This window comes from Anticarsia gemmatalis, chromosome 26 (assembly GCF_050436995.1).
Source record: "Anticarsia gemmatalis isolate Benzon Research Colony breed Stoneville strain chromosome 26, ilAntGemm2 primary, whole genome shotgun sequence".
NCBI lineage: Eukaryota > Metazoa > Arthropoda > Insecta > Lepidoptera > Erebidae > Anticarsia > Anticarsia gemmatalis.
The window spans coordinates 6,141,568-6,162,024 of NC_134770.1; the positions used below are offsets into that span (position 1 = coordinate 6,141,568).

The following is a 20,457-nucleotide window of genomic DNA, read 5'->3' on the forward strand; positions in this document are numbered from 1 at the left end:
TTTAACTAAAATAGGTTTATGAATAAGAGGGTAACCCTTTTAAATATTTTTTCTCTTTTTCATTTCGCTAAGAAGTGAAAGAAACAAAACTCTTTAGGGCTTTCATAACTTCATTATTTTTTTATGAATAAGAGGGTTAGTCTATAAAGAAAACGACAAATTAATGATATTTTAAAACATTTATTAAAACTCGTCGTGGCAACAATATTGCTATCACACTATTGACTATCACAAATGAAATCTTGACTACAGACACAGTAGTAAGTTTTCAAATATTTTATATAGGTACTTTTCCTCAATATGATAATATTTATTTATTGCCATAGAAATTATTATGAGAGCACGATACAAACATTATAACCAAATGCTATGTACCTACATTATAGTGTCATCAACATTGAAACTGATTTGGTTTCTCAAGTACAATTACATAGTGATAATCTCATTACAATAGAACGTATTTTTCAAGAGGCATTGGGTATAATATTCACAAAGTGCTTTTTCCGAGGTAATCGTTGACAATATGCTTTCTCACGACATAAAACATTCTGATAATTTATCTTTTACAAGCATACTTATGTACTTTTCAATAAGAGGCAGTTTTTAATAGCTTTAGCTTAATTATGAACGTTAATAAATAATCTTCTATGCGTTCTAATAAAGTATCAATTCCTGAAATGAGTCTTGATTCTGGCAACATTAAATTTAAGAAATGTCAAAATACTACCATGGCGCCAATGTAGACAGTTTAAAAAAAACGCAAAAATGTTTAAATAAATGACATTTTCAAACAAATATCAAAGTAACTATATTGGAATAAAACTGGCCTCTGGCTGCGACGACTACAAATGACAATAGCGACCGAAATAAATGTATTTTCGTAAATATTACTTATTTAGTTTTATTGTCAGTACCATGACTGTAACTGTTACTTTAACGGATAGATAGTAGATATCAGACACATTAAATAGTCATAATAATAAACTTTGCGGTAGAAAAGTTCTTATAGATAGATTATAAAATCTAGAGTAACTTAAATAAAATTTTGGAACGATAAAAACAGTGTGAACTTTCCAGCCATTTTTCACTCGATAACGCCCATAATTCGCAGATACTTAGGTACACCAATAAAGTCAGTATAAGCTCAAAGCGTAATTGGAAACAAAAGAAACGCTTATATTCTTATGACAAGCGTAAGTCCGTCTAGAAAAAATCTGTAATTAGATAGCTGGTCAATTTAAACTATCCGAACTCAGCTTAAAGCCCTAAGCACAGCTTATTAAGTAATAGACATGGGGCGAAACACCGTCGCTAGACCATTGTTTGCCAGGATACGGGGAATACATAACCGATAAACTATACGTATGCAACATCAACACACATTTTTACTTACCTGCTGGCATGATTTGCCGTTATAAATTATGTACTATCATCTTTTTTATAAAAATTAACACTGTTTTTACCACTCCACATACATCTAGTAGGCGTCAAAACTATCAGAAGTTATTCAGAAGCAAACGAGTTCCGAAACTACGATTTGTTAGTACCTAATTATATGGAAACTCGAATAGAATTAACTTTAGATTGCAACTCGCAGTCAACAGTATGAACAATGATTAATTATTTTGAATATTAGTCAAATCAGCTACTCTTATGTCAAAAATACTTTTTTTTTAAGCCATGGACGACTCTTGTACCACCACGTTATCGGTAAGACCTTATAGAGTATAGACCTTAGCAGCTGTAGGTCAGTTAAAGATCAAATATTATTCAAATTATTGGTTGTTTCTATGTACCATCATAACAGAATAAAATATCACGAAAGACTACTGATTAGATATTGCGTTGGAAATTAACATTTATATTCACGACTTTTCTGTCGTTTACTAGTGGTTTGCAATTAATCAGCTACATACTGTTTGCCTGGAGTCTGCAAATTTAAGTAAATATATGTAAAGAAGTCTATTTATTACACTTAATACACTTATAATGTATAAAAATCATTTTTCATGAATCACATTAATATGGAAACAATTTCATGATAAAATTATTATTTTATTTTTGTTTTGTAACCTAAAATTAGAATTTCTACTATAACATTATCCAGATATGAATATTTTGGAATATTGTGTGTATTATTTTAATAAGAAGACGATCTTTCGAACAATATTGGCCTTAAATATAAATCTAATTTATTGAATATCTATAAACACATTTTCGGCGGTAAAATAAGCATCTTGTCTGTGGTTCCCTTTTTATTTAGACAATTTTTTTGTCAAAATGTTGGTTTCACTGTCTTTTCATTATTATCAATTTTTTTTTTCAATTTTTTGATCAATTAAAATCTTTGTGAACTGGCAACACGATTTTATCTAGTGTTACCAAGTTCTTCGTTCTTCATATAACTACCATTATGGTAGAAATTTGAATATTTTGGGATATAAAATCGGTAAAACACGAACAATCCTTAGCTTTGATTTTACTGTACAAATTAGTGCCTCGACAATATATATCTCACTTTAAGGCAAAATCCTACTTCTAACACATAGATGAACTAATTAAATCGTCTCACTGTTATTCAAACGTTAGCAACTGACAATAATGTCAAACTGACAAGAATTTAATTAATTAAAATCTCACAAGGAGCAATTCCGCAGCATTTAACGATTCACAATCGTATTTTTGATACGTTTAGGTCGTTTACACGACAGCCGATAAGTACTCAACGAAGATTTCCTGATGATTAGATACTGATCGTGCTTATTGTGTCCGCCGGTGCAGGGGTCACGCTCGGCTGCTGGATCGTCGGGTCCAGAAGAGGGATGCTGTCCGTAGTCCTGTAAAGTGAAAACGTCCTACAGAGTAAGGGCGACAATGTTACAGCCAACGAACGACGAGACAAAGCAAAAAGGCTGGAGAGTCAGATTATTATTTCACTTACAAAGTGTGGGCACTTTATATGTTTATTGGAAATCGTTCACGCGAACGAATCCTTACAATTTGTTTCACAGTACCTGTACTCTGGGTGGATCCAGTATCTGACTAGATATGCGTGATTTTATATAATACAAAGGCACCTACAGGTTTTAAAGACAGAGTACAGTAAACAAAACGTTTCATTGTTCAAAAGGTTTTCTTTATACTGTGTTTCCTAATGGTCAAATAATAATCATAAGGTGTGCGGTAAACTCGGTGCTATAATGATTGTCGATCAATTTTTCGTTATGTGTTACATTGTCGCCTTACTAGTAGAAACAGTAGAAGTAGGTAATGCCAATGATTGTCCGAGTAACGGAGCTATCGCGATGTAAACCGTTGTAACTCGCTACTAGTTACTTGAGAACAACGGACGTACGACGGAGACGCAACGCCCGTGGTTCTAATTACCATTTTCCCTAATTTTCAAGTGTCAAGAACCTCCTTTTAGGCGCAACGCAAGATTCACATTAAATCATTAGTTGAACTAAACAATAAGTTCACGTTGCATGTGGTCCAGTAGAGTCATGCTCTGACGGCCGTGATCCACGTGTTGGATGGACAAAGTGCTAGCACACCATAGATGTTAAATATTTCGTCATAGTAGATGTTAAAATTGTCATATTTAGTAGCCATTCGGAATGGACATCCGCTAACCCTTCAGAAATATTTATTGTGTGATGTTAGTTACATTTGCTGTCATTTCTGAATGATCATCGGAGCCATATCCACAAAAAGGGTCACTATGCTTTCACCTCATAACAGCAATACTTGGATCACATTTTCACGTTAAACAGTACGGAAGGAGCCGCTGTTGTCTTTGACAACGTATGAGCGCTGGCTTCCTGACGGTGCAACATGCGTCACCAAGTTCGACGGAAATAAAGGTCAGCTTAATCCCTTTACCGCAATGGAACTTGTTGATTTGACAGAGGACGAACTCTGGACGTTGAGTTACTTACTAATTTCTATTTACTTAATCCTAACCTTAATTATAGAAGTGCACGAGACACTTAGAGGTTCATGACATTTCTTTTTATACAAAACCTAACCTAATTCTTAAAAATTAATAAATAACTCGTCTTTCTTATGTACGGGTCCGGGTCTCCACCATATATAGAATCTTTTGGAAGACATTAGAGGCACATTACGGCATTTTATCACACAACTGAGCACAAGAATCGCGCGCGCCCTCTACGTTAGATTGTTAGGGTCATTAGATAGCAACCTAATGTAAAAACGACCAAGTTGCCTAACACCGAAAATCAGGGAGAATAATAATGAACGATTGGATTGGTATTGATTGTCTTTGCTTGCGGAGTAGATAGAATATCTGGGGGTCAGTAGGACCAGACTATTCCCCGCTCAGCGTTCCTACGAGCGTGTGTCGTGGCTGCCTTGCAAGTAATTACAATCATACATTCCATCAAACGATTGAACCGACAGTCCTTTTGGTTTAGGATATAGAAGTTTCAAGGACTTGACAGAATATCCGTGGAGAAGAGCTCCTTACTCGTAGGTAGCATTACCTACCTGTTTCTGGTGAGGGTCGGCTCTGTGACGACGGCCTCGCAGCAAGGAGCTGTGGTCTTCGGCTTTACGATCGGTAATGTGGTACATATCGTGGTTGTGAGGTACACGTACTGGAAATTAAAAAGAAAATTGGTTAGTGTTATTACTGTTGGGTTGAGGGCTCTATTTTCTAGATACGAAAGGATTGAATTTTAGTAATATCTATTCAAAAAAGTAATTCAACCATTACTGCCTCACTGCTGGGCAACTTTAAGTTCACCACGCTGACGAAATGTAAGTTGGGGACAGAATAAATATATAAAAATTTGTTCCATTTAGTGGTTCGGACATCAAACCCGGACCATCACGGTAATTACATGTTCCTTTTATGTATTAAATATATATTTAAAAATTCAACGTACCATAGCAACGACAAGGATCAAATAAATGGTCGGAGTAGACCAATGGGCTGCGTTTTCAATCGCCACGACGCCCATGACCCAGTTGATGGCGAAGAACGGCTCCAGCACGAGACACAGGTTCAGGTAGACCTTCAGCTCGTTGCCTTCAGTGTTCCAGGTCCACTTCCATGATACGTTGTCCATGTAGAGCATATTTAGGAGGCTTTTGTCGTGAAGAGCTTTCGATTGGGCGATGTTTGGCTGTAAAAATGTTAAAAAGATATTAGATACGACATAGGACGACATAGATAAAAAATGAAATAAAAATATATTTTGACAAATTTATAAACAAAAATAATCGAGGATCGAGAATTGAACCTGTAACTTTGCACTCCGATGGTTTATCAAAGCAATAAAAAATCTACCAAAATAAAAATCTACCATTTTAAACATTTTATAATCTGACAACACCCACCTCACTGCCAGTCCCAGTTTCGTTCTCCGGTATTGCCATATTCACATAATGACAATCATCTTCACTCACATTATAATCTTTGTCCAAAGTTTCTGAGCTGTCGGTATTTTTTCTACTACTTCCCGGCGTATAAATATTATCTAACGTATCCAAGCTGCCATTTTTATCATCCATTTGGTTATCTTTAGGCCAATTCGCTATGTGATGATCGACTAATTCTTGAATTTTAGCCGTCAATGTCTCAGCTTGCTTTTTATTAACGCTTTGTAAGCCAAGGATGATAATTGCTGTGTTGATTAGTATTAATATCATGGCTGGGACCATGAAGCCCATGACCATTCCTTTCTCTATGGACATCCAGCAATAGTGTTTAATTTCGTAGTGTTCCATTGAGAGCGCGTAGTTGAACTAAAAGAGACGGTAATTTTAGTCAAAGGTTTATTTAATTTTGTGAATTAATTACGGGGTTAGCTTATAATTTTATGCTTAAGTTAGGCGAAAGGGATATAACCACTAGTTACATCAACCTTAGAGAAATATTTTCAAGAGCGGAGCCAGAACTGTTTTTAACTCACTGGGCCGAAAACATATGGTACGAAAAACCTCCCCTTGTTATAGCATGAGTTCTTTTAGGTACTTTAAGCCCTCTGGGATCAGATGCCCCTGTGCGCTGCATAGATCTACCTTTGAGTATTTAAAATAACTATCTCTAGATATATTTTAACCAGTCCAGGAATCGAACCTTGAACCTCGTGACTAGCCCATATTGCATCGCCGTACAGAAAGTGTCTTATACGATACAGTGATTTATTTCTCCTTTAGACAGTGGTCATCAACTTACCATCACAACGACAGCCGGGACGCCATAAGCCAGTAGATAGTTATATTTCAGTGGCAGCAGTGTGTCGCAGGCGCAGTACTCGGCCACTGCTGCAGCGAGCGCCACGATCCACATCGCACATGACACGTGAGTGTAGTGCAGGAGTAGGGCTATGCGCTCGCATTGAGATGGCGATGATACTCCCTGGAATGTCATAAATGATATACATTAGAAATATGTTTTTGGCTTTAGGAATTCTGATTAGCAAAGGTTATTAACATGGATGAGTATTTGGTAGCTTAACTTATTTATAAAGGGAAAGAAAATGTATGTAAACTTGTGTCAAGCTTCGACCTGGTCCGTTATATGATATTTATTTAGATGTTGTGAAATTGCGGTTAATGGTGACAATGATAAAGATATTCTAGAGATTTCTGCCTAATAATAGTACAGAATAGATTGTGAAAGTGGCTTTTTTATAAAAGTATCTTTTCGATATCGTAAGTTTGACTAAGTTTTGGTAACGCCAGCAAGGTAAATAGTTTAAATTTAATGTTTCTAAAAAATAGGACAGTATTTTTGAACTAAATGATTATTTACTTCTGGCAACAGCAACAAACCAACGTAAAAAACACTCAGTTTAAGAAACCAATGTTGTAAGTAAAAAAAATAGAAACCTACCATAACAGCTTGTATGTAGATGACAGTGCAAACAGCCAAGCAGCAGCACAGGTTGATATTAATAGGGTAGAGCTTGCTGTTTCTTCGGAACTCCGCCGCGTACTCGCTCCACATCAGCCACATGACTGCAGAGAGTAGCAACACCACAGCTATCCCACTCGTTATGAAGATCTGAAACAGTTTTACAAAACACCATCAGTTTATAATTCAGAGATAATTCTGAGAAATTGCGTATGTTTTTTCTCAGAAAAGAAGTTTATTGAATTTACATAAGGCTAAACATCTTCACTGTTGCGTGTTTCATCATTAAACGAAGAAAGAAAAAACGAAGAAAGTAAAAAAAGGTTTGGAAATAAATAGTTAAAAATAATACTTACTAGAACCATCCATTCGTTGCGAACACCATGGCAGTTATTAAACCCGTACAAATAAGTGACACTATCGATAATATTATGTTCTTTCAGGTCAGCATCAGCCAACGAATCATCCGGGAGATCCACGTCTGTATCTACCTTGTTTTCGGCAGTTTTGCTTATCACTGGCAACAAAACATTTAATTATGGCAATACTGAATTTTAAAAGCTCCATGATTGAAAAGGAATTTATTTTGTGGAGTTTATTCCTTTAAAGTCTGGTCTTTAGGAGAGCTGGCGGTTAAATGGTGGACTTCCCATGGCTGGTGGTACTTATATACTTTCTCCCCTTCCAGTGTCCACAGCGCATGTGCTGTCTGCATCTAGACTGTAGGGCATGCGCGCAGATGCCCTAGGTCTAGATCGATACTGGGTTTTACCCCACCCTCGCTCGGCTGCACCCTTTTGAGCGGTTCCGCCCTGTCTGCATTTATTTCAATATTTTAAATTATTATTTACAATTATATAGAAAATTTTATCTGCGTTAATAATTTGTAAATATATGATGACAGGCTTTTTTTTCAGTTAAACAAATTAATCCAAGCGCAAGGAATATCACGGCGGCCGGTAAAAATTATACAATTATTTTTAAACTGGGAAGGGTTAATTTAACCAAAGAACACGGAGAACATTTTTTATGTACCTATATACGTTAAAATTACGTAAATACTAGCTTTTTCCCTGTACGTCCACGTAAAAAGATTTTCCGGAGTAAAGAGTATTTTATGTTTTAAACCAGTTTAACTGAACTATTCTATCAAAATCCGCCTTGCGTGACAGATCGTCACAAACTTATGGAATATTAATACAAACGGACTATATAAATTATTCAACAGTTCCAACATCGTAAAGTTTATTATTATAAGTTGTTCAAACTTGGCTCACTAAGTCACAACGACGTTTCATTCAAACCATGAAAGGCGACATTCATTCAAGGCGACGTGCCTTGCGTGACACCCAAACAAACCATAAAACGGTCAAAGCACGGAGATATGTTTTCATTGACTAACTTTTTCCATACATGAACCCATTTTGAATATTTTATTGATAGGTTCACCCCTATATGCAGTACTTTTCTTTCGTTATAGTAGTCTAATTCGCTGGCTAGAATTTCAAGAAGGGGTTTGTCGTTTTTTTTCTTTATCAGGAAACTCATCCGAAAAAAACAAATCTAGGTACTTAAGTACTAAATGATATAGGTTAGACGTATTTTTTTATTTGTTTGCAAATCATAATCTATTTTTACGCAGTAGTGGTGATACCTATATGAAACTTTAGAAAATATATTATAGGTTTAATTGGACTTTTTATTTACACTTTACAAAAGTGTATCGTTCAGGGCATTGTTTTACAACTAACACCAGGTTTTTTTTCTGGGACCGTTTTATCTACATATAATGATTGCAAATCCCGAAAAAGATGTGAAAAATTTGAGATACAACTTACTATAATCTAAGGTTTGACCACTACTCAGACACGCTTAATTCCTACCTGACTAGACTTTATGTAAAATTCTCAAATATGTACCTACCTAGGCATTTACAAGGTACTTTAAACAAAGGAAAAGCGAAGCGTCACAGCGCATGTACTGCACCAGAGTGCACTATAAATCAATAAAGCCCCGCCTCATGTCTGGGACATCGCCCGCTTTTCAGCTATTACCATGCCTATTTACAAGATAGGGTCTACGTACCTATGTAATATTTGCATCTGCAAAATAGGTAGGTATAACTTTTAGGAATACGGAAGTTGGTGCTTTCTCTAAAAAAGACAACGAGAGTCGAAATTACTGCGGTTTAAATTGTTTTTCTAATTTTAAAAAGGCAACTCCCGCACTTAACATCGCTTTTGTGCCGCAGGGACTTTTACAAAACAATCAGCGGAACCCGAAACTATTAGTGTATCGCACAAATATTTTTACCGATTAAAAATCGAACCCACGTCCCCCGGACGGTGGTAGTGGCGCGATGACCACCTTAACCACTAGTCACTACGCTACGGTGGCAGGCCTTATAAACGTACCCACGTAAACCCTTAAAGAAATGTGATATACCTTGAGGTAATTTGCAAGAAATCTGTACCATTTTAGAAAATGGTAGATACATAATCTACTTATGAGTAGTAGTATTTAAAACATCATTTCATTCTACCTACTTATTATTAACAAATACGTTATATACTGTAGTATATAAAAAAAAATACGTTCAGGCAGGCGCCAAAAGCCACGTGACATTCGGCACAAATATATAATTGATATTTATTTATTGATTTGGCTACTAAAACAAGTATTTAAATTTAATTAATTAAACTCTAATTCAGTTAACATCCTATAAGATTAATCGTACTAAATCTTGCATCGTGCGTGCTAAAGAAATAGAAAAAAGCTGTTTCGTCACATAACTGAATACGTATAACAAATATCAAACCATCGTAGGTAGAGGTACTATAACCAGACAAGTACCTATGTTGTTTTATTCCTATGAGGGTCTCAATGCAGTCGATCAATAAAATCGTCTGCAGCCACCCATACTTACCCCGCCCTTCAAATCGTTCATTACCGTTCACTGCGTTAGCGAAATCCAATTCCTATTTGATAAGTCCTTGTTTGTTTTGAATGGAGTTCTTAAGTGCAATAATTACTGTCGGTTGAAATATACACAGGAATAGTGAGTGAATTTAACTAAAGTTGTCGAATGGTTAGTGTTAAAGTTGTTCAAGCCGCCCGAAAGGCCTTTGACATGGCTTAACGACTGTTATATTAATCGACCGCGCCAACGGTTGCTTAACCCACAGATCGTTTACCGACCGGTGAGCACAACTGGCTTTGAGCGCTAGAGGATTGCCAGAAGTAGTCGTTGTGGGGGCACCGGAGAGGCTTTTTCGGAACCAAGGCCTTTCTATGCATCAGATGGTTGGCTACCAGGGCGGGTTATGGATGCACAATATGCTACTTATTTATTTACCTTTTTTTTTAAGGACATCTCCCGCACTAAGAATTTCTCGTGTGTCGCGGGGACTTTTACAAACATACAAACAACGGACACAAAACACAACCAGACCCGAAACAATTATATGTAAATCGCACAAATAATTGCTCCGTGTGGGAATCGAACCCACGACCTCCCGACGTGGTATCGGCGTGGCGACCTAAACCACTGCGCCACGGAGGCAGTCAATGTCAGTTGCAATGTGTAGAAAAGGATTCGACTATCTAACGTCAATGATGATGCATTTATAAAAATATGTTGATAAAATTTAATATAAATAAATATATTTTAAAACACCCTCTCTAGCCATGAACCCCATAAGCCCCGGGAGCGATTGATCAATAAATCAAAATCAAAATCAAAATCAAATCATTTATTCATTTAGGTCAAGTGCTGACGCTTATGATAGTCAATGATACAGAGAGTGAATTTACCGCCAGTTCGGAAGGTAGGGCCAATGAGAAGAGCTGGCAAGAAACTCCTGGCCACTCTTTTTAATCGCCAAATGATTTTAACAATATTTATGCTGGTATAAAACATTGATGATGTAAGTAGCTGCTACCTACCAACACTACCGAACACACTTTGGTCATAACATAAATTAAATCAATATATTAAGGTGCTAATAAACAAGATATAAATAGTATTGGAAGCATGATGGGAGCATCTACCCACATAATAATATAAATGAAATCATAAGAGGCATTTCAAGAGCATACTGTGGTAAAGGAAGTACAGTTAGTGAAACGTAGTTGCTTAAAAAAAAAAAAAAAAAATTATGGCAGTCACCACACCCAGGACGACCAGTCACCCCAAGCAGCACCCGTTCACGAGTATGACGCGTGGACCAGCCATCACCCCCTTCGCACATATTAGAGGGAAGGGGGTGACCCGGCACACGACGCCGCCGCAAGCAATGACATTTTAGTGAGCATGACGAACCTTGGCATGGGAGCCCACCATTTCAATGAAAAAAAAAGAAAAATGAATACCACTGAGACTCGTGCAATACCTCTCTGTTACAGAGTTGAAATGACTGATTAATGTTTATACAATGCAAAGATGTATATATAAATATATAGATATTTAATCTCGATTTCTGTAGAACGCGTAACTAACTAATCCCATGTTTTCTTATCCATTAAGTAATCGTCAACCTTATAATAACCCCTTTTAATAAGATGATCTTTAACAACTACTTTGAATTTTTGTTGGGGAAGATCCATAACACTGCTAGGGAGTTTGTTATACAACCGAACACCAAGACCTGCAAATGAGTTGTGTACTTTTTGCAATCTATTGCAGGGACCTACTAATTTGTGCTTATTTCTGGTATTAATGTTATGAATGTCACTATTCTTAGCAAACGAATTTATGTTTTGTTTGATGAACATCAAATTCGCAAAAATATACTGTGATGCCACCGTCAGTATGCCTATTTTCCCAAATACATCCCGCAGAGAGTCCCGCGCTCCTAAGCCGTAAATAGCGCGAATTGCTCTTTTTTGAATGACGAAAATTGTGTCTATATCAGCAGCTCTGCCCCAAAGTAGAATACCGTAGGACAAAACGCTGTGAAAATAACCAAAATAAACCAGTCTTGCCGCATCTACACCAGCAAACTGTCTTACTTTTCTTATCGCATAGGCTGCGGAGCTGAGCCTGCCCGCGAGCTTTGTTATTTGGGTGCCCCATTGAAGCTTATTATCTAAATCTATACCTAGGAAGGTTGCGGAATTGACCATTTCTAATACCTCACCATTTAGAACTACGTTCGTACCTAGATTCCTAGCGTTGGGCATGGTAAATCTAATGCATTTGGTTTTCCTTGAATTTAACAACAAATTGTTGGCTGTAAACCAATTGAGAACCTGTGTAAGAGCACCATTTACATCGTCAAAATCAGTTTTCTTACGATCTACTTTAAATATAAGCGACGTATCATCAGCAAATAGTACGATATCACACAGATCCTGTACCTGATGTGGCAAATCATTAATATAAACCAGAAAAAGGAACGGACCAAGGATAGAGCCCTGTGGTACCCCGAGACTAACCGCAGATCCAGTGGATCTTGACCCATTTATGTCTGTATAATGCACTCTCTCAGACAAGTAGGATGCAAGTAAGTCAAGTGCCACATCCCCAATTCCATAGTACTTAAGTTTATATAAAAGAGTATTGTGGTCAACACAATCAAACGCTTTGGAGAGATCGCAAAATACCCCAATAGCATCCTGCGACATCTCCCAAGCATCGAAAATATGCCTAATAAGTGTGACCCCTGCATCGATGGTAGATCGACCCTTTGTAAAGCCAAACTGTTTGCTGTGGAGTAAATTATACAAACTGAAATGGCTTTCTAGTTGCTCTAATATAGCCCTTTCAAATATTTTGCTAATAGCAGGCAAGATGGATATTGGCCTAAAGTTACTGGGCTCAGTTTTACATCCGTTTTTAAACAGGGGAATTATCTTACTGTGCTTCATTAAATTAGGAAACACACCTACATCTACACATCGATTAAAAGTTGCAGCTAAATGAGGTGCTATTTCAGCGATAATACTCTCAAGTAACTTGACAGAAATACCCCACAAGTCCGCAGTATTTTTGGAATTAAGCGACTTGAATACTCTGATTACGTCAGAGGGGTTTATATACTTAAAATAAAATGAGACATTGCACTGACTCACATTGCTCCTAAGTAATGATTCTGCTTTAGCGGTAGAGGAATTTAAGGAACTAGTCGTAATGACTGGTATGTCAGAAAAATAATTATTAAATGTTTGAGCACTATTATACAATGACAAGACACGTTCTAAGTTTTCCTTGCCAACCTTTGCAATCTCATCATATTTGAGTATATAGTCTCTAGTCTCCTGTTCATAGTCTAGTGTCATTTGAGATAACCTATCCTGTAAAGTGGTGATTGATGTCTTCAAGTCCTGAGTGTGTTTTTCATACAACACTTTACTTGAAATAAGTTGTTCGCTACAGGTGTCTAACTCTAATAATAAATCCCTACGTTCATTTGTCAATTCATTGTTATTATTGATCAATGATTTGATTTTATTGTTGTACCTACTGAGATTAAATTTAATTTTCTTAATCAACCTACAGACTTTTGAATATTTCTTTAGTTTATTATGGCTCCTTGTCTTTAAAAGAAGATTTTTTGAGCGTTTTACACCTATCAATGACTGATGACCAGTACCTATAAGCTCTGAGTAAAGATTATGAGTGGAACTACTATTGTAAGACTGAATAGTATGCTCTAACGAAACTATCTTAATGTGTGCTTCATTTAGATCCGTTTCGAGTTCAGTGATGCGCCCCAAGGACCACAGATAGGTGTCATTACAGGTGCTAAAGGAGTTGACTTCCTCTTGAAGCCGATTGCGCTGATCCAGTAGATCCATATTGTCTATATGGAGCTCAGCGAGTTCACCCTTAAGATCCAAGACCTTCTGGTTGACCTTCTGTATTGCGTCCTCACAGTCAGCACGTTCCCCCAGCAGTTGGCTATTCTCCTTTTTATATGACTTTAGCTCGAGCAAGGCAAGCTTTAGTTTTCCTTCAGTTTCCTTAAGTGTAGCTTTACGGGTCATCATTGTGGTGGCCATTGTGTAGAAAAATGTGTTTGAAAAGCAGCAAGTCCTGAAAAGTTAAGGAAAATATCTAAGAAGATAAGCAAAGGAAGTTAAAGAGTAAGGTTTGGAATTAGATACTAGTATTAAAAAAAGGGGGGAAAAGAAGCTAAATACTAGTAGTGTAAGTTATCTATTTACAATTAAGTAAGATAAGAGGACTAAGTTACTGATATATTATTGTCAAAAGTGCAGAATATTACAATTGGAGTATTTTTTTTTCTATAGTGGGTAGATTGACAGGTACCTAACAGAGAGACAATTATCTAGCTATAGTGTAATTAATAAGCTAAATCACCTAATTACTGCCTAACCTAATCAGTATGTTATTTTCCTTCAAAGAGAATTCGAAAACCGACTATCAATTGGAAAATAATTGTAACACTTGTTGTCAATTTGTCAATGTACAGTTTTAACCAGACATCTGCTGTTAATATACGACGTAGTTAGATATCAAGCAGTATATTATTGATAATCTTATAAGAGAAAATACAAAAGGAACGATACTCCCTTGAGTTTGGTGATCAGCTGTTTGAATTTAGTACGTTGAACTTCGTTGTCACTTCACACTCGATTTGAATATTCTCCGTTTGCCGGTTACAGTTATTATTCGGAGCTAAAACTTTGTACACCACATCTGGTATCACTTATTTACTATACTATGTACTAATTCTTAAAAATAAACACTTATTAATAATTAAATTAAAATTAAAATTGAGGAGCGACTGTTTTACAATGTCATCTCACTAGTGTTGCCATAACAGAGGAGATTAAATCTGTCTGGCTTTCACCACTGCCTACCCCATCGCGGCCATCGCACCCCTCTCTCGATGTCTGGCTTGCTTGTCTATACTTACTATACTATTAATATGTGAAAATACTGATTAAGTATAAATGTTGAATGTAATTTTTTGATGAATGCGTAATTTTGGATGGTTGTTAAGTACTTTTCTATGCACAGACTAGTAGGTACTTAATGGATTTGGTAGGTACACAGTTTGTTTATAACCTAAACCATGTTTTGTACACCAGAAAATCTTTTCATTGGACCCAGTCGCGGACAGAAACTAGTTATACTATAAGACAAAGGAAACAGAATGACTGCAGCGCATGTTTTGCATCGGGAGTGCACTTTAATCAATAGAGATTTCCATCCCGTAGGCAAAGACCATCGCCCAAACCATTCGTTCGCTTTACGAACTATGTGTATTTTTGTTAGTTTATTTATTGTGTACCTAACTTGTTTAATCTACGCGACTTGAGGCGACTTCCTCTGTAACTTACATTGTTCTTCTATGGCAAATGGTTCTTAAATAAATCCGAAGATTATTCAGTAAATTTCAGTCTATAATTACTACCTAGAGTTTTACAAATAGTTCAAATTATTTATGTTAAAATTATGTGCCATATGCACTATAAAAGTTTGAGTCCGGTCTAGGTTGAAAAAGTCCAATACCAAGTATCGGTATCGACGAATCATATCTTTAAAACAGTGAATTCTAATTTAAGTGGAACCGTACGAATGTGTCGGAAGCAGCCCAGAAGATGCCTATCTATATCGTTTAGACAACCGTTTGAATAACACCCTTATTTCATAAGATAGACATCAGCCCCCTAATTATCAGACGGCATTTCTATATAATTATATCTCATACTTCTTGTTTCTTGTATGCTTGACATTATCGTGTCTAATATACCAACTATCTTTTACCTGCTGCTTCGCCCTTTGAGCATTTGTTACAAAATCAAATCGACATCTTTCTCGATACCTGAACAAAAGCACTTAAAATGTATCTTCAATTCAAATTATTTTGCCACGCCCTAGCCATGTTTCATCTGCATTTTATCACATACATATACATCTAGGTACCCTAAATAGTACTCGTAGGGCGCGGCAGAACATTAAAGCGCATGTTCTGCACTTGGGGTGCAATCGATCAATATTAACTATTTGTCGGACCCCCACCAGACCACCCTTCATGTCGCTCCAGCTACTTTATTTGCAATGAAACCTAGACTATATTTATAGGGATGCGGTACGAAACAAAATACGTAACATGTAAATTAACTTCTCGAAAGTATTATTTTACCAATATTTTAACTTTGAATTAAGTGCTAAACAACAAGATTTGAAAAAAATAAAAAAAGTAGTTTTTTTATAGAGGAAACAAAAACAAGGGACATACTCCCGCCACCCACATCTAAGATTTCTGCAGTACGACTATGAGAAGTGTCTCGGACACGTGAGACACTACATCCCTAGTGGTGAGAGAAAGCATGTGAGTTTACAAACAACTGGTGCCTGTAAATGTTCCGTAACCCGCAAAGACTACCACGGGCACATCAACTGCCCTAGCCAATCATTAAATCGCTTCTCGTGAAGTGGAAGTGAAGTGGCTGCTGGGTTTACAGCCCTAAGTGCGCTTACAAATGCGCAAAGGATTTGTACGGATCCCGTAATTTATTGCTAACTTCTATACAAGACAAACAATATACACGAAGAAGAAGTATACATACAACTTGTGTGGTAAAACAAGATGTGCAAGATATAAAGGTTTGGAAAAAGGTTTGAGCTCTCGTCCGTATTTTACTTCCACTATAAATCAGAAACATAAAAAAAAACACAATCGAAGCCCTACATTTGCAATCAACCCATAATCCATAAATAATCTTATTGCTATAACCTTATATATATTAAATCTAGAACACAGACAGACGGGCAGCGTTGCCACAACAAAAGGGGCATGAATAAATAACATCCCTCGAGGAAATACCTCTTTGCGGTGAGGTGAGCGTACCGTCTCGAGACCGCGTGTAAACTCGAGACATGATGAATAGCCCGTCTGCTTTTAGCCCTGACCTATCCCATTGTAATTCGTGGTTATACTACAAATTGAATGGAATTTATTCGCTTGCTTCCTATTATATTAGACTACCATTTTTGACGGAGAAACGTCAGTGTACTTAAAATAAACTATACTCTGCGTATGCTATAGGGTGTTATAGGTGTGATGTTATTTATATCACTGTTAAGGAAATAATTTGTTATTAATGTAGTGGACGGTGGTTACCATTTTGTATTTTATCATGATTTAAACTTCAAATAAATTAGGTAACGTTAAACTTTACGGTATTTTTTAATACAAGTATTTTTAACAAATTGTTTTTAAAACATTCATGTAGCGTTTGTCGGTAGCGTATCCGACTGCTGATCATGAGATCTCGGATTCGATTCCAGGGTCAGGAAAAGTGTGCAATTGGTCTATTCTAATTTAGAAAATATTTCTCAATAGAAGCCCGGAGTTTGGTAACGTGTCAATGTCTGGCCCCCTATTACATGAAACTAACATTGTTAAGAGCGAAACGCGGGTGTATTTCATACACCATCGGGTGTAGCAGCTAGGAGTTATTCTGTATATGTATGTTTGCAATAAAGCAATAATTAATTAATAAATACAGCGCCCGATGCGGCAAAACGCTATCGATCAATGCAGCCCAATGCAGCAGCCCCCACCAGTACCCCCCACCATTACCATCATAATGATGCGCAAGCTCGCTTTTTAAGCTACATATCTATATTTACCTATCTATTTACTAACATATATAAAATCACGCCTTTTTCCCATATATGTAGGCCGAGACCTAGAGAACGCCATTTGGAACAATCCTTACAAACTTCCCTTGCCTCATTCATATCCATATACATCTTATCATACAGGACCGCTGGTTACGAGTACTACGCACCTGACCATTTTGCAAGACATCAGCTTTTCACTATTTTATTTATTCTCATTATCTCTAACCCATCTAAGCACACGGTCTTTCTACTACAACGTTAAACGATAATTCCAGTGTCAGTATCCTCATCTACGACCGGAATAGAACTGTTCAAGAAACGTTTTATCCCGGAAGATCACATGTAATCACACATCTACTAAAGCAGATAATATTATACGATCTACATAAAATAAGTACCTGTGCATAATTAAACGAGGGTGTAAGCACAGCGCATGCACCAAGGGTGCATTAAAATCAATATATCTGTCTGGCAGCCCCGCAGCCTCACACCAGCCTAGAACCCTACCGCTCCCTTTGGAACTGTATTTCAATATCCAGATATTATTATGTTTATGTATTTGATAGACTACGCCCTTGGACCAACCACCCTTTAGAACACGTTTATGGCTGTCTAGACTTTTAAAAACAAATTGAATTTTAGTTTTATTTAAATTCAAATGGAATATTGTGTCTGTAATTCAGATGCGAAGTAGGCTCACTTAACTTAGATTTAAAAAATTGATAAATATCTAGAAATTTAATTATACTAAGGGCCAGTTTCACGATTAACGGATAAGTATCTGTTAGCGTATCTGATAGGCAAAGTGTCTGTCTGTCAATATCTAAGAGCAAATTTTTACTCTAAGGTCAATCCATAACCATTTAAACCATTTTAAATGCATTTTTTGTTACATATAAAAGAGACTGAACTTAACGTGTTTAGGTAACCGATACTTATCCGGAAGTAATGAAAACTGTTATAAATCAACTCACCTTGATTACTCCTCCATATAAACTCCGGATTAGGATACAACTGAGGATTATCATCGTAAATGGAAGACGTAAAATTGGAGACCACGCCGCCATACTCCGTGTCATACGAGGTTATGTCATAATCTGATCGGTCATCAGCTCGAGGATACGTTGATTTATGGTACCTTATAGATACCGGCTGAAATGAACGGTATGATGGCGCTTTTTGCGTTTTGAAGAAGCCATCCTCGTTCCTCCGGGCGTGGTGCGAACTCTTGTTTTGAGAGGCTGAAAGAAAATATAATGTTAAAATGTGTAAAAATAAATCCTTCCTTTTCTACTATCCTTACGTCTCTACTAATAGAAAAATGCGAAAGTAACTGCCAGTCTATCTGTCCGTCTGCTACGCTTTCGCGCCTAAACCACTTATCCGATTTTGATGAAATTTGGTACAATAATTTATTGCGAAAAAGGGGAAGAAAGAAAAGAAAGTTAAAAGAAGGAATGAATATTTGTATGAAAATTCTGCTCTAAATCACTCAACCACGCGGGCGAAGTTTTAGGCAAAGGCTAGTAAAACGAATAAAAATGTATGGTTTCTAGCTCTTAGATTACAACTGCATGAGAGCGCAATGTTGCGATAAATACAAAATGTAAAAAATGTTTAGACTATCATATTATAGTCCAGGAACTCAGATAGCTTTGAATGAAAGATTCGCAGCTGGTAGAGGTGTATAAAAATTCAGAATTTAGAATATCAATGAACGGTATATTTAGCTGAAAGTGGGCTGTTTGATAGAGCGGCTATATGTAGGTAGGTACCTAAATGCACAAAATAATAATTAAGATAAATTGTGCGTGCCTGTAGTCGTACTAACGTTTTTTTTTCATTTTTTGTTTCATTATTATTTGCAAAAGACAGTCATCTTGCGTCGAGTTAATAAATAGCCTTTAATAAGAAATAGGCGAGGAGCTGGCTAATAAAATTCGACGAGAAAATAATATTTCATTATTTGCTACTAAAATATTTTCTGGCTGTTTGGTGTATGGGGTTATGTCCTAGTGTATTTAGTTTTTATTTATTTCTATAATTCAATTTTTTTTTGTTTATTTATAATAATTGGTTGGCTAACTACCAATTAATTCTTGTATGGTAGAAAAAAGGTGCGTGTTAAAGTAAAAAATGATTTAAAGAAAGTACTAAACTATTTACCTACTTTAGATGCAGTGCATTATCATTGTTGTTATAGTATCTAGTTAGGTATCTAGGCACTGCCTAGGACACGCATGCGCAAAACCAAGACGCGCAGGTAATCCAAAATAATAACAGGACGGAGCAGACACGGAAGGATTAGTTAATTAACAAATTTATGGCCTAATAAAGAGGATTAATTTAAGCAATAATGTCTATAAGCTGTTAAAAGCTTTCGTTGTGTGTATTATGAAACCATATTAATGATATTGTTTCTTTTAATAACAATCGAACAAGTCAAAATAAATATTCAACATGAAATCAATATAAAACGCGTAAAAAATCGACAGTCTGTATTAAGCTGCCTTAATTAAGTCTTCATAGGTGATAGGTAGGTACACGTAAATAAAACAAAAACAAGCCATTGTTTCGCATTAATTAGTTGCACCTATCGGTACATAAATCGTCGGGAGAGGTTTTAAAACGCTACAGAAATAAATAGCAAGTACAATGAACACTTACCATTTGCATTCACGATAAAACATTGTATAATTAACGCGGTCAAAAATATCAATTTAAAAAAATATGCACTCATGTTGAATAAATATATTTTATTTCATAATCTTAAGCCGTTTGTATGTAATTCAAGTCTCTATGTAGTCTAATTGGAATATATTTCTGTATTACCTATGTCTCACTTATTGTTTTTAAAGTTTATTTTTACTAAATTATTTAAAGCGGCGGTTTCGCCAGCCATTTTCACGACTAGCGTGAAAATCGATAAAACGTTACGTTTCTTTGCATCATTGAGATTTAAGCTATT

The 20,457-nt window shown here is 36.3% G+C and overlaps 1 protein-coding gene across 1 annotated transcript; it reads right to left on the minus strand.

Annotated features, from left to right (window-relative positions):
• Positions 1 to 141: 141 nt before the first annotated feature.
• On the minus strand, positions 142 to 20,397 carry LOC142984103 (uncharacterized). The gene is made up of 9 exons (XM_076131436.1): positions 20,157 to 20,397; positions 18,464 to 18,730; positions 7,243 to 7,403; positions 6,866 to 7,036; positions 6,206 to 6,388; positions 5,365 to 5,772; positions 4,911 to 5,150; positions 4,510 to 4,619; positions 142 to 2,837 (listed from the first exon to the last, which is right to left on the minus strand). The coding sequence occupies exons 1-9, from the start codon at positions 20,227 to 20,229 to the stop codon at positions 2,744 to 2,746; spliced, it is 1,707 nt and encodes a 568-aa protein (XP_075987551.1). The 5' UTR covers positions 20,230 to 20,397; the 3' UTR covers positions 142 to 2,743.
• Positions 20,398 to 20,457: the final 60 nt, after the last annotated feature.

Excerpts from the sequence above, each read along its gene's own strand:
- LOC142984103 (XM_076131436.1), bottom strand. The coding sequence starts at position 20,229 with ATGAGTGCATATTTTTTTAAATTGATATTTTTGACCGCGTTAATTATA. Across the intron at positions 18,731-20,156 it reads TTTTATCGTGAATGCAAATG|CCTCTCAAAACAAGAGTTCG; the intron begins GTAAGTGTTCAT and ends ATTTTCTTTCAG. Across the intron at positions 7,404-18,463 it reads TATATGGAGGAGTAATCAAG|TGATAAGCAAAACTGCCGAA; the intron begins GTGAGTTGATTT and ends TTTTGTTGCCAG.